At 44.2% G+C, this 14,738-nt stretch overlaps 1 protein-coding gene across 1 annotated transcript; it reads left to right on the top strand.

The window, feature by feature from the left end:
* The first annotated feature begins 996 nt into the window (after window positions 1–996).
* XTBD1 (XRN2 binding domain containing 1) lies at window positions 997–13,708 on the top strand. The gene is made up of 3 exons (XM_028103706.2): window positions 997–1,273; window positions 2,551–2,650; window positions 6,675–13,708. Exons 1-3 carry the CDS (start codon window positions 1,035–1,037, stop codon window positions 6,684–6,686), a joined length of 351 nt encoding a protein of 116 aa, XP_027959507.1. The 5' UTR covers window positions 997–1,034; the 3' UTR covers window positions 6,687–13,708.
* Window positions 13,709–14,738: the final 1,030 nt, after the last annotated feature.

The raw sequence follows: 14,738 nt of genomic DNA, 5'->3' as shown, positions 1-14,738 counted from the left end.
AGTGGATCTGCTCCCTGTCCCTTGAATGGACAGCAGAGTTATGCCAGTCTCACTTGCTCATCTCATGTGGACACATCTATTCTGGCTCCTTCCAACATCTTTTGGAAACAGGGGTGTCACTGCTCTGGTTAAAATCCTTCAGACACTCGCATTCTTCTTAGGATCTAGACCACAGTCCCTACCATGGCCTACTATTCTTGCTGATCTTTGCAGCCTCATCTCCTCCACTCTAGGACCCTGTCCCACAGATCTTGGGTTCTCTTACCAGGCCAGGCTGTGTCTTGCCATGGCCTATGTCTCTTTACGTGGTTAACTCCTATTCATCCCTCGGCTCTCCAGCATCATTTCCCTGATCTCCAAGTCTGGATCAGGTCCCTTGCTTGTTCACGCTCCTAACACTCTGGGCCTCTCATTAACATCTGCCAACGCTGAAATTTTTCACTCAAGCAATTCTTTCACCAATGTTTGCCTCCCCCAGTAGACGGCAAAGTTCATTAGTCCAGGGATCTGAATTGGCTCTCTTGCATCCCCAGCATCTAGCAAAAAGCCTGGCAGGTATTTAATTGGACGGATGGCTAGCTCCAGGAAGGCGGGCCACAACTGGGAATTAATCAAAGACAGACTCGGAGCAGCTACACATATAAAGCCCTCAGAACTGAGGGCATCCGTGTGCGGCCAGGCGCCCGGGGAGCCCCCAGGGCAAGGACACAGCACAGCTCTGGCTGGCACCCAGCCGCCGAATAGGAGAGGGGCACTCCGTCTTTGTGCTTGGGGGCCTCAGTTTCCCTACCGGTTCCCCGCGGGGTCGACTGAGAACGGCCTCAGCGGCCCCCATGTAGACGCATGCCAGGCGCAGCAGGCTGTGGAGGTCTGAGGGGCCCGAGCGGGTGAGGCCGCCGCTCCCGGCGAGGGCGCTCCAGGTCGGTCCTCCGGAGCAGTCGCGCGCCGCAGGGGCCCCTCTAGCCGCCAAGACGTGGCGCGATGCGAGTCGGGAAGGCGGCGGGCGGGTGCGGCCCTAGGCGGCGGAGGGCGCCATGGTGGGTGGCGAGGCGGCCGCCGCGGTGGAGGAGCTAGTTTCGGGGGTGCGGCAGGCCGCCGACTTCGCGGAGCAGTTCCGCTCCTACTCGGAGAGCGAGAAGCAATGGAAGGCTCGCATGGAATTCATTCTGCGCCACTTGCCCGACTACCGCGACCCGCCCGATGGCGGTGGCCGCCTGGACCAGCTGCTGTCCCTCTCCATGGTGTGGGCCAACCACCTCTTCCTGGGTTGCAGGTGCGGACCCCTGCGGGCTGGCTGACCCTATCCCCTGCCTTCAGACCCGCAGCCCTCCCCTAGGGCCGACCCCTGCCCAGTGCTGACCCCGCCCCCAACCTCCCGCCGCACTGGCCTGGCCTATGGCTGATTCCCACGCTAGCCAGCTCGTTGGAAAGACGTTTAACCTCTCAGAGCCTCAATTTCCTCATTTGGAAAATGAGTTGTGATGACTACAATATTAAAGAGCAAAAAAACAAAAAAACACCTAGCACAGGCTGCTATTTAGCAAGAGCTCAATCTATGGTGGGCGCTAAAATGCCATTGTCATCTGTATTAATACTGTTAGTTTAAACCATCGCCTTTGCGGAGTACATTGTGTCTTGGCTCCTTCCACCCACATGGCAAACGTGCAGACACAGAAACTGAGATCCCCATTTTACATATGAAAGAGCTGAGAGAGGGCCATATGTCTTCTGGCAGGATTGTGGATTTTACCATTTATGGCAGGATGTGATCTGTGGCCTTTGGCTTTTTCTCCCCACTCCCCAGTCTGATGGACTGTTTTGCCTCTCTGCCTTTCCTGTTAGGAAAATAACAGATGACTTCAAGGGGCTGTTGTTGAAGTGCTCGAAAAGGCACCCCTTTTACCCCCTCAGTGAAGAAGGTGTCAAATCTTGAAGGTCCCACATCCTTTTATTTTAGTGTCTTGAAATTGTGCTAGGATAGTAAGATGACTTGTCTTAGTCCTGGTTTCTGTGCCCGTTTTGGCTCTCTGACTCTTGTCACATGCTTCCGCCAGCCCTTAGCCACTTGGTTTGTTGGGGTTGTTAGAACAGGATTTGGAGGAGCAGTGCCAAAGGCTTTTCGTCTGTTTTCTGGGTGCCCCTGAGAAATCCTGGCTAATGGGCTCCAAGACTAGGAAAATGTCAGAAAATTGGAAAAATGAACAAATGATGTTATTTACATTAGACCAACATTCCATGTATTTAAAAAATAAAACATTTTGGTCCTCATACTGTATCCACGAATATGTACTGCCATATGTACAGTGTCTCTATTTTTGTAAATCTTTTTTGTTTTGTAAATCTTGAAACGCCTGCTCTATTGGCATTCCTACAGTCGCTTCTGAATCTACAAGCCAGAAGAACGGTTTCCTAACCTGCTGCTGAGCATGTGTCCATTTCCCCTGTAGTATCACATGAGAATGCTGAGTTGGGCTACTTGTAATTTCTCATTAACCCATAGTGACAAGTAATTTCTCCATGGTTTTTATCTTACTTCTTTTTATTGTGCAGTTACAACAAAGACCTTTTAGACAAAGTGATGGAAATGGCTGATGGGATTGAAGTGGAAGACCTACCACAGTTTACTACCAGGAGTGAATTAATGAAAAAGGTAAACAGGATTTCTAAGTGCATTTGAAATGGTATAGCATTAATGGCCCCTGCTTTTATGTTGATGCGTTAGAGTCTATTGTTTACTTCTCAAGGATCTAAGCCCTTTCATTAAAAAAATTTTTTTTAAGATTTTTTTTTTTAATTTGTTTATTTGACAGAGCGAGCGAGAGAGGGAACACAAGCAGGGGGAGTGGGAGGGGGAAAAGCAGGCTCCCTGCCTAGCAGGGAGCCAGTCTCAGGACTCGATCCCAGGATCCTGGGACCATGACCCGAGCTGAAGTCAGACCCCCAACGACCGAGCCACCCAGGCGCCCTTCATTGTAAGCCCTTACCTCATCCTTGTTGGGTTTTGTTTTGGGAGGCAGGGCATATAAAGAGGTTCCCTTCTGTGTGGGTATCAAGGAACTAATCAAAACCTCTGCTTCCCATAAAGTACTTCAGTCTGAAAGCACACCCCACTTGATTTCAAATAGTTTTGCTAAAAAAAAATACTCTTTTAAAATCTGAATCTGGGGTCAGAAATTGGAAGTTTGTGACTTTTTGGATTGTCTCATGTAATACTTTAAAAAAAAATCTCTGGGCAGTTCATCAGTGTCCCATAGTGGTGTGGTTCCTGGGGCTCAGTCATGGGGCAGCTAGATAGTTGCTGGCTGCCTGAGTGCACCCTAGGCAGGAGTAGAATCAGCTTTTACTTCCTAACTGCGTGTGGAAGATTCTTTCCTTGCTTTTTACTCCCAAGAGGTATTTCGTCGTCCTTAAAACTTTTTTCAAGTCAATTTTGTTATACTTGTCTTTTTTTTTTTAAAGATTTTTATTTATTAGAGAGAGAGAACGAGCAAGAGGGAGGGGCAAAGGGCGAGGGAGAAGCAGGGAGCCCAATGCAGAGCTCGATCCCGGGACCCTGAGATCATGACCTGAACTGAAGGCAGATGCTTAGCCAACTGAGCCACCCAGGTGCCCCTATACTTCTCTGTCTTATATGTAGTCATAGTCTTATGGACTATTAGAGATCAGAACCCTTCATGGTGTTTGGGTCACAGACCAAGGGAAACTAAGGAGCTTTTGTAATTGATAAGCATGTCCATAGACCAGTGTGAAGAAATACATGTGTGTGTTGGGCCAGGGTGTTTCTCTAATCTGTTAATACTGTGAAGGGGTCTTGAACCTCCACAGTATAGGAGTCCTCTGCCCTGGGATGTTCATTTCTGACACTGTCATTGCCCAGTGTCAGCCTCCAGAGAAGAGTCCTCAGGCACAAACCTGGTATCCCTGAAAGCAGCTCTGCCATCAGACTAGTCATACTCACCTAGCTACCTGGAAGAAGCCTGCAGGGAGCCTCTACTTCTAGAGCACTTTCGGATTATGTGTGTTTCGGCTTCCTTCAAATAAAACTTAAGTTTTCTTAGTAGCCAAGTTTTAGACTATTGATACCACTGAAAATGAAACTCAGTTATCCTGAGAAGTAGGATCCTTAAAGTGTATGTAGAGTTTTGCCAGTTCTTAAGACTTCTAGATACTTCGATTCTTAGAAGGAATCTTCTGATGTGTGTGCTATGACAGACTTGGGTGGTGTTGAAGGCTGTTCCTTCTCTATTGAAGGCCACCCTGGGAAGCCACTGGAAAGAGTCATGGGGACTTCCCAGCAGTTCTTTTGTCTCTTGCCTGAAGTTTTTGCGTGTAATAGAGGCTGGCAAACATTAAGCAACATTGCTAGGCCACATACCCCCCCAAAAAACAAAACAAACAACCCCTTGATACTGAGCCATGCACCTGAAAGTGTCGTAGTTCTGCCTAGAATAGATCCTGAGCTCTAAAATTAGAGTTTAGGTGGGTTTTAAAGCTAGCTAGCAAGTAGAAATGAATCACCTGGCATTGTTGGCATCTTGAGACTGGACAGTGAAGGTAACTTAGGACATAATTTCTTTAGAGTAAGATTTAAGGGGCACCTGGCTGGCTCAGTCGGTTAAGCATCCGCCTTTGGCTCAAGTCATGATCTCAGGGTCCTGGGATTGAGCCCCGTATCAGGCTCCCTGCTCAGTGGGGAGTCTGCTTTTCTCTCCCCCTGTATCCCTCCCCGTGCTCATTCTCTCTCTCTCTCAAATAAATAAATAAAATCTTTTAAAAATAAAGTAAGATTTAAAAAAATTATATACTGCAGTTTTGAGACAGATACATCTCTGTGGTGTATCCAACTTATTATTTTGGTCTGAGAAAAGAAATGAGCATTGTTCTCTGACAGGTGGTATTTATCACACAGTTGCAGTGTATGATTTTTCTTCGGATTCAAATACAGATATACTGAGCAAACAATCTCAGTTATCTAACAGTCATCCCTAGGCAGCTACTAGCAGCCTTTGTGGCAGACTAGCTTTATCCATTAGCGAGCAGTAATTCACAAAGGGCAGCAGCTCACTCAGGAAGGTGTCATTACTAGCACTGTCAGAGGTAATATTTCCAAGCCATTGTCTTAAGGAGAAAGAGGAGTGATTAGCTAGGAAGCTATCATTATTGGCTCACAGAAAGAATTTGTCAACTTAATTTCTTGGCCCATTTTTCCTGAGGACATTTTTATCCAAGAAGGAAAATGGCAGTACAGAAGGTGACTGGATTTGAAATGTGAACGAGAAGGTAGGAAAACAAGCATACTTGCCTTTGAAGAAGTGCTTTTCTGTGCATTATGTCCAGTCTTGGCAAGCGCTAAGGTAATGGAAAAGCCACTCCTGTGGTGAAAGGAGATGTGATTTTAAAGCAGCAAGTATTTGGAAGTATTAAAACAAATTCAGCCTGTCAGACGAGTGGAGCTACCTTTTCCCCTTTATCCACTAGAAAGAGAAAAAGCCAGAAAAGCTGATTCTGACCCCCCAGGCCAGTCTGTTGCCCAGTGCTCAGGATGAGTAAATCACATGCCAACACCTTGTGTCAAAGACCATACTTGAAGCAGCCCGAGCTGTTGGCAGCTTCTCGGCTGCCGTAGTCTTGGTCTGTTCTTTGGGAAATTTGAAAGATGGCTTAGGGGATTTTATTTTCCTTTGGAGTAATGGTGGTTTCTTTGGTGATACTGCATTCTCCTAAAAGGGGAAAGACTTGTTATATTTTGCTTTTCCTGAGGAATTTTGCTTTTTCATTGCTCAAAAAGACTGGAGTGACAGGCTTAGCTAGGAAATAGGTCATACCTTGAAAACTCTGATTACTAAAAAGACTCTCAGATTGATTCACTTGCACTGCTAAATGTTAAGGAAATCCATTCAAATACAAGGTGACAGCCAAAATTTCTTCGCACCCAGCTTAAAAGTTGTCTAAAGCCAAGTTTAAATTTACCAAAGGTGCTAGAGAGCACCCAGGAAGAATATATCTGCTTCAGTTCGCCACTATTTGAAGATATGCATTTACAGTTTCTAATAGTGTGAAATCCAGAAATACATAACCTTCACATCTCCTAAATATCCTGAGTCAATGTGAAATCTTGTGAATTACTACCTGGATTCGACTGATTTTAATTTAGAAGAGTGTTGTGTGATTCTACTTTTAGAACCCTTCACTGAAGAGCATGCCATGAAGAAAGTTATATTTCAGGTGTTTCTGTTATCACTTTAAATTGTCAGCATTTATAGATCACAGGTGTCAAGACAAAAAAATTAGGCTCTAGGTTCCAAATAGATGGTATGTTCAATGTTTTGTTGAATTTTCTGTATGTAGTAAAATAATAATTTGAGTCTACTTTCCATCTAGGTAGATAAATATTGTATCACTGTTGTATTTTATTTTGTAAAAGATTTTATTTATTTGAGAGAGCGAGAGAGAGAAACAAGCGGGGGGAAAGGCAGAGGGAGAGGGATAAGCAGACCCCCCACTGAGCTGGGAGCCCGATGTGGGACTCAGTCCTGGAACTTCAGCACCATGACTTTAGTGGAAGGCAGAAACTTAATTGACTGAGCCACCCAGGCACCCCTCATGCTGTATTTTAATTTATAAATTAGATTTGCTGGACTCATGGCTAAATAACCTTTTCTTTTTTTTCCCAGCATCAAAGCTGAGGCAGAAGATTCATCACATTTTCAACATCAGCTACAGGCTTAGGAAGGAGGCTGGGATGAGCGTGACATGGACCACAGCAGCTCTCTTAAGATTCCTGGTATTTCCAACATGTAGGAAAGAGGCAGTTGGCATGACAGTCTCATTCTTCCAGTAGCTATCATTGTAAAAGTGTGCATGGATATTTATGTATTTATAAATCATGCCCTTTTTTTTATTTTCACTTTTTGAATGTCAAACTTTTTGTTAAAGATGCCTATTTTTTTTTTTTATGTTGTTGTAATAATTGCCGGTAGTGAATTTTACAATTTGGACTTTTCAATAATGTATTTTCAAGTCTGATTCTGTTTTATGGTTTTTTCCCCTCCCCGCACTGAGGCAAACCAACCCTTATTTGTTTTTTTAAGATTTTATTTATTTGAGAGAAAGAGAGCATGAGAAGTGGGGAGGGGCAGTGGGAGAGGGACAAGCAGACTCCCCGCTGAGCGGGGAGCCCGACTCAGGGCTCGATCCCAAGACCCTGAGATCATGACTCGAGCTGAAGGCATACATTTCACCGACTGAGCCACCTAGGCGCCATTATCTCCTTATTTCTTTCTGAAGTTTATGCCATCTTTATGGCCACTGCCACACACACTCATCTTTTTTAAGAGATGAGTGAGAATCAATTCATAGGCCTCAGGTACCTACCAGCTCATAGGAAGAGACGGCTTATGAAAAGGCATCTGGCCTTATTTTAAAACGGACACCAGATGCCACAGCTTGATCCAGGCAGCCTAGTTGATTTATAGATTTTCTAGAAGGTCTAGGCAGCTGAGTAAAGCCCACATTCTCTTTTTCTGCAGGGATCCTGAGGGTTTTGGTCTTCTAGACTTAAGAAATTGCTTTGCCCATAGCCCCTGAAGAAATACTTGTTTAATGCAATGCTGTTTTGCTCTGAAATTCTCATATTTTCCCCACTTAGTTAATATATCTGTTATCCCTCCCCTCTTCCACTCATTCATTCATTTAAAATTTTTTTTTAAAGATTTTATTTATGTATTTGACAGAGAGAGAGACAGTGAGAGAGGGAACACAAACAGGGGGAGTGGGAGAGGGAGAAGCAGGCTTCCCGCGAAGCAGGGAGCCCGATGTGGGGCTCGATCCCAGGACCCTGGGACCATGACCTGAGCCAAAGGCAGATGCCTAACGACTGAGCCATCCAGGCGCCCCATAAAATTTTTTTTTTAAGATTTCATTTATTTGTTGTTAGAGCACAAGCAGGAGGAGCTGCAGGCAGAGGGAGAAGCAGGCTCCCTGCTGAGCGAGGAGCCCGATGTGGGACTTGATCCCAGAACCCTGGAATCATGACCTGAGCTGAAGGCAGATGCTTCGCTGACTGAACCACCCAGGCGCCCCTAAGATTTTATTTTTAAGTAATCTCTTCACCCAACTTAGGGCTCGAACTTATGATATTGAGATCAAGAGTTGCATGCACTACCAACTGAGCCAGCCTGGAGCCCTCTATTTCTTATTTAGTACTCACCATTAAGAACTTACCTCCAGGCATAAATATTGAGAGAGGGACTTCATTTGGGGTCAGCAGTATAACAGTCACAGCAGAATTCACTCATCACTGGGCTTGGTATTTGGGATAATGGTGAATAAGGCAGTGGACCCTGTCTTAGCTGAACCTACCAGTAAACCCAGGTAATTAAAAAAAAACAACCAGGAGTGCTGAAAAGGAGAGCTGGCTGTGGGAGCATGATGCTGGGAACAGACAAGTGGGATGACTCTCACCCACTGCTCAAGCCTAAGGACAAGCATCAGACCTTAGATGGGCACATCTCTGTGTGGCTTCTGGCTCTAATCTGTAGCAATCACTAGCCTGGATCACGTGAGGTCAAGATCTCTGATATAATTGGGCAAACCATTTCTCTCCCTAGCCTTACCTGGGAAATGGAGTCCTAGAAATACCTAGCACAAAGAGCTGTGGCAAAGACGAAGATGTTGCAGGGGTAAGCTAGTGCTCAGTGAGCCTTAGCCTCGTCCTCACATGTGGCCTAGCCTCTTTCTATTCTGGTTACCTCTACTAATTTGTGAGGCTTAAAATTGGGAAATATCAGAGTGGGGATGTTCACTTCTAAAATGCATCTTTCACAGGTTTCTCATAACGGATCCTATTTTCTCTGTAAGATATAATGCCCTTTTAAAATAATAACGTCCTGTCAGGAACATATCCATTTCATAAAGCAAGCTTAAATTGTGCACTGATTGCATGTTCCCCTTCCCCATTCTTCTTCGCTGTATTTCTGAAGACTTCTCTAGTTAATCAAAAGCAAATTTTCTGATAACCATTTTCTAATGGGTTTTCTTATCATTTCCTCAGCTTAAGCTGTCTCTGTTTTTCTTCTCATCTTTAAAACCTTTGTAGCTATCTCATCTATAAAATTAAGCAGTATTTTAGAATTTCATCCTTTGTTTTTCTGGGATAGAAAGTGGCATAGAAATCTAAATTTTTGCATTGCAGCAGTCCTTGTAGTGTAGGTAGAATGGCCCACTCTGAATGGTGAAACTGCAGCTCACTGTAAGATACTGGCCTTGGAATATGCAGTGCTGTCCAACACGGGGTAAGGATCAAATGAGATCATAGGAAGGGACATGGTAAATTGTTACCTTCAAATAACAACTAGAGAGCATTTTTTCTGTTAAAGACTTGTCTCAAGACCTTGTGAGAAGCAAGTACTAACAGTACAGTTTAGGGTGCTCAATTAACCGTGATACCCTTTTATATTACCCAGAAAACTGCTTTTTACAATATTCATTAGAGTCTATAGCCCACCTGATGAATTTTCTACCATTGCAGAGGCAAGGATTTTCCAGGATCCATGTGGACCTGAGGGCTTACCTATTCCATGGGCACTGGGAGGATTCATTTATCACTGCCCATCCTCTGAGGCTTTGCTATTTGTAGTAAATGGCACTGAAAATACACACTGTCGCATCTGAAATGAGATTTATTATTATTCTAAATGTCAGGTAACTCAGTGTTTCTCTGCTGCTTAGCCCTAAAGTCTCTGCTGGGTCCCCTTTTGTCTGGAAAGAGACTCAACTTCTGGAGTCTGAGGACTGTAGTCTAGGTATCATGTCATCTAGTCATGGCTCTCATCCTTTACTAGTTAAGAGACATCTTTTGGTTCTGTAGGAAGTAAGATTAAACACAAATCTTAAGAGGCAAGAGTTTTAGAACTTAAACAGATTGTAGTCATGGAAATTGCTTCCTTTAACGAATACTGAATGCACACTAAAAAAAATCTGCCCTCATGGAGATTATATATATATATATATTTACACACACACACACATATATATATGTGTGTGTGTATATAAAAAAATAAAAAATATATTACATATATACATATTATATATAAAAAGTTTTATACACACACACACACACACACACACATTCCTTGGGAAGAAGAATCTCTCTGGGCTTGCTTTTCATTAAAATAAAGAGCAAGCAAGTGAAAGAGGCTATTTATTCATTAAGTGAAAAGCAAGCCAGATGAGGTTCTGTTTCTTCCCCGAAGTTTACTCTATTCCTTCCAAGTTAGGACTCTCAGGTCTAGGGGTGGCAGTGTGTTGGTTGCCTTTCTCATTTTGGTTTAGTTTTTCTCACAATGCCAAGCATTAGGGGCAGAGTCCTTTGCATATGTGCTTTTGTCAGGGAGGGAGGTGGGCCTGAAGCTTTGCCCACAGACAAGAGAACCAGCTGAGGACGTGGGGGTAACAAGAATACATCACCTGAACAGATTCCCCTGGGAATCAAAAAAGAAAAGTAAAAACTGAAACTATTAAGTTCCCATTAGAGCTATAATTCTTAGCATATCCTAGGCATGAACATGTGAACCAGAACTTTTTTCCTTGACAGTGCTCTCAGGCAAGGAGGGCTCTTTAGAAATAACCCAGGTGGTCCCAGCCCAAGTCCCATCCTTCTTTCCCAGCCTAGGAAAAGTAGGCAGATGACCCCAAAATAGCCTTGATTATGGTCTTCCAACCTATTTGCCTGGGAGACATGCTGTTAGGGCATCTTAAAGCAGGTCTTGGTCTTCCCCTGGTTTAGTGAAAGGGTGATTTAACAGTAAGGAGGTCAACCTTGAACTGTTCGGGCCTGCTGACTAAAAGCCCTTGCTTTGCTCTGAATCCTAGCACCAAAATCTCACTGCTGGGGCTGCATTTTCCTGTCTCTTTGATATCTTCTCATATTAAGAATATTTAACTGGACCTAGATGTGAACTGGTAGGTAATTCCTTCCTCCTGATTTACTTCACATCAGTGTAGGGATCTTCAAAGTGGGGGATGATTCTTACTTTGATCTTTATTGGAGGCTTCAGTGGAAAAATTTCTCTTTAAGTACCTGGCATTTAGTGAGCTCTCCCTGCTTCATTCCTACCCTACTCTCCCTTTGAGGCCAAGCTGGGAAAACAAATGTTTCAACTAACTTACACAAAAGAAAAATGAGCACCCACAATGACCCCCACAAGACCAGGCTCCATCCCCAGAGCTGCAGAAGGGCAGACCAAATCAGTTCCAGTTGCAGAGTAGGGCCAAACATGTGAGTTGGCACCCATTAAGTACTCAGTAGCTATGCTGACAAAATGAATGGCAGCAGGCACTGAACGATGCAGCCTTAATCAAATGCCTGGCAGTCCCAGAGAGGGAGGTAGAAGCAAAACATCCAGGCGTTCCTGGGTGGCGCAGTCGGTTTAGTCTGCCTTTGGCTTGGGTCATGATCTCAGGGTCCTGGGATAGAGTCCCGTGTCAGGCTCCCTGCTCAGTGGGGAGCCTGATTCTCCTCCCTCTGCTGCTCCCCTTGCTTGTGCTTTCTCATTCTCTCTCAAAAAAATAAAACCAAAAAAAAAAAAATGAAAAGAAAACCTCCAGGATGGGGATTGGGGGTCAGCAGGTGGCCAGAGCTTATAGGTCCACTGCAGTCCTCCCCTAACACCAGGTGCCTTGGAACTCCTGTACCCCTGCATCTGGGGTCTGGGGCTTGTGGAGGCTGTGGATACGCTCCTCTCTCCATGAACATGGCCTTTGCCCTAGCACTGGCATGGCAGGCTTGCCTGAGTCTCACCGTGTGAACTGTTGAGACTTTATCACTCAGTGTGAATTGTGGACCCCAGCTGACTGGAAACTGTTGGGCTTGGTTTGTTTTTGGGCTTCTCCTTAAACCACTTGTTTTCAACTTCTCAGGTGGTGAGACAATGACTCATGCTTCCTTCTACCTTTGTGTTTACCAAATTATTTTTTATGACTACATTCTACTTTTATAAAAACCAGAAACCTGCTAATCCGTGTCTCCAGAGGATTTGGAGCTTGGACCCTAGAGGTCCTCTGCTGTCCTACTGGCCTCCTGCCCAGGCCTGTGCATGTACTGCCAGAGGGTGTCTGGAAAGGAGGTTCCTAGTATTTGGATTTGCATTCCAGTCTTTGGAACTGTACTTGCATTGTTGCTCTTCCAGCCTGATCCGTCAGACTCGGTCTTGAAAAGGTGCCATGGGGATTGTGCTGTTCTCAAGCTGCTCAGTGCAAAATAATATGCAGCCCATCAAAGAACCAATGTGTAAGGGCTAACAAAAGCCAGGGCAGGGAACTTTCTCCCTGAACAGATGGGTTCATCAGCCTCACCATCATCAGACCCCAGTAATAGCTCTCACTGATCTTGTTGGCTTGCAAAAGATCCCTTGTGTCCACCCCTGGGATTGACATCGTCTTCATTCTAAAGGCAGCCTTCCAACTGTTCTGGTAAGTCTCGACCTGAAACCACAGCCTTACATGCTCGTGCAGGTACAGGTCTATAACCTACAGCCTGCTAAAACACAGCAGGGATTACAATCCAGCTTTTCTTTGGAGGTGAGATTCCAAGCCTTTGTCTGAAGTGGACATGGACTAGAATCTCTGATTTCTTTTCCTGTGCTCTGCCCAGGATGTTATCAAGACAAGAAGCTTCCAGTTCCTTATGGTCTTTGTACTCACACCACCACAGTAACATAAAATCTCCCAACTCAGTTTTGTAAAATGACTATACAGAGGCCAAATTGCTGTAAACCTCTCTTTGACATGCTCTTATTCAGGAGTGCAGCTGGTCCAATTCAGTTGGTGGGCTGTGCTATTCTTGGCAAAAGGCCTTGTTTATAAATGGGGAAGGGAAAGGGCAACTTACACCTTGGGCTTCAGACAGGAAGCAGCATAAAGAGGTCTGCCTTAAGTGCTCTTAATGTTTGCATTTTGGCAGCCTTCGAGACACCACAGAACCCCTCCGCATTCCAGGAATAATGACAACTAAATGGTACAGGTTGATGGAGCTGGAGATCCTTTTATAGATAGGCTCTGATCCCCTGTAGACAAGTACCCAACCCAATGACTTTAAGGATCCCAGTGTTCCAGGTAGGGGTTTAGATAAGCTCCCCCCAAGACTACAGAAGCATCATACTTGTAAACCAAGACTGTCACCATATAAAGACCTCTTTAACCAGCTAAAAGGTTATTTGCTGTCAGCAGAATATACTCTCTAGTCTTCTCATACATTTTATTGTGAGTGTCTGATAATAGCATCAGGTGGCCAAGCTTTACCACTTAAGTCAATGGCAGTTCCTGAAAGTCAGTCCATGCAGGCTTTTCACCCAAGGCTGAAACCTCCATATGCCAAAGAGGAAGCTTGGAGCCCTTCCTTCTAGGGTTCTTGATTTCAACCAGCAAGGAGCTGACGTTGCTGAGCTTGAGATGAGTCATATACTCAGAAAGGTTTGCAAAAGAAAAGGCACAGCTCATTTGTCTTTCTGGCCCAACTTAAAAAAAAGCCCTAACCTATGCTATGAATAGGAAATGTAAAAACCTCAAGACGTTATTAAAATTGTTTCAAACCAATACAGCTGGGGCTGGGGGGAGGTGGAGAAATTACTGAAAGAGGAATGGCACACACATTTGTATATTCTTTTTCAAAGGACAGAAAAAAAAACAATAAAACTTTGTTTCTAATCTCTTTCCTCTATGTCATATACTTGGATAACTAAAGAAAACTACTCTAATCTTTATTCCTGACAGCAGTTGTTTTTTCCTAACTAGATGGGAACTGAAGTAACAGAGCTACCATCTTGGCACAAGGCCCTTGCCCTATGGACAATTTCATTTACCTTTAATAGCTTTGCAACTACTGATTTTTCTATTTACATAATAATCCCCACATAACTGAGATTCCTCTGGGACTCTGCATTACGAAATGCAATAGAAAGGAATTGTAATAAATACCACCAACACCTAAAAAGTTGATCCCTATCTCTTAAAACTTGGGAGAACCGAGAGCTCAAAATACCTCAGACATAACTCTGAATTGTATTATGTGAGCCCTAGGGTTCTTTCTTCAGAGTACTAAATAAATCAAGTAGACAGGTACTTTGTTTACGGAGCACAAAATGCGGTTACTAAATAAGGCACCTTTAATAGATTTCTTTTCCACTACCTTCTACCTACCTACAGGAGTAAGAATTTTTAGATCAGTTTCAGAAGTTATTCACAGAACTTTTACTGGGGTGTGTGGGGGTGCTGACTCAATATTTCCATGAGGGCGCTTGGGTGGCTCAGTTGGTTAAGCGACTGCCTTTGGCTCAAGTCATGATCCTGGAGTCCCTGGATCAAGTCCCGCATCCGGCTCCCTGCTCGGCAGGGAGTCTGCTTCTCCCTCTGACCCTCCCCCCTCTCATGTGCTCTCTCTCTCATTCTCTCTCTCAAATAAATAAAATATTTTTTTAAAAAAAGAATATTTCCATGAAGGGGAAAAAATTTTGGTCTATTGATAAGTCAAAGGTCATAGTCCTTTATATCAGAGACCAGAAGGTGTTCCTATAACCAAAAAAAATAGAAGTAGAAAATGGTGGCCAAGAAAACTTATTCACTAGATAGATACCAGTCTGTGCCCAAGTCTAAATCAACTCAAGTATTTTTAAAAATGAGAGGGATGTATTTAAGTCTAACAGGTTTTCTAAAACTGAACTCAATACCTTACTATTTCTTGA

The sequence above is a fragment of the Eumetopias jubatus genome, unplaced genomic scaffold, assembly GCF_037043125.1.
Source record: "Eumetopias jubatus isolate StellerSeaLion01/CBP00866 unplaced genomic scaffold, mEumJub1_p1.0 scaffold_5, whole genome shotgun sequence".
NCBI classification, from domain to species: domain Eukaryota; kingdom Metazoa; phylum Chordata; class Mammalia; order Carnivora; family Otariidae; genus Eumetopias; species Eumetopias jubatus.
This window is presented reverse-complemented; position numbering and strand designations above follow the sequence as displayed.

Coding starts and splice junctions, on each gene's coding strand:
- XTBD1 (XM_028103706.2), top strand. CDS start 1,035: ATGGTGGGTGGCGAGGCGGCCGCCGCGGTGGAGGAGCTAGTTTCGGGG. Junction 1,274..2,550: donor CACCTCTTCCTGGGTTGCAG/GTGCGGACCCCT, acceptor TTTATTGTGCAG/TTACAACAAAGACCTTTTAG.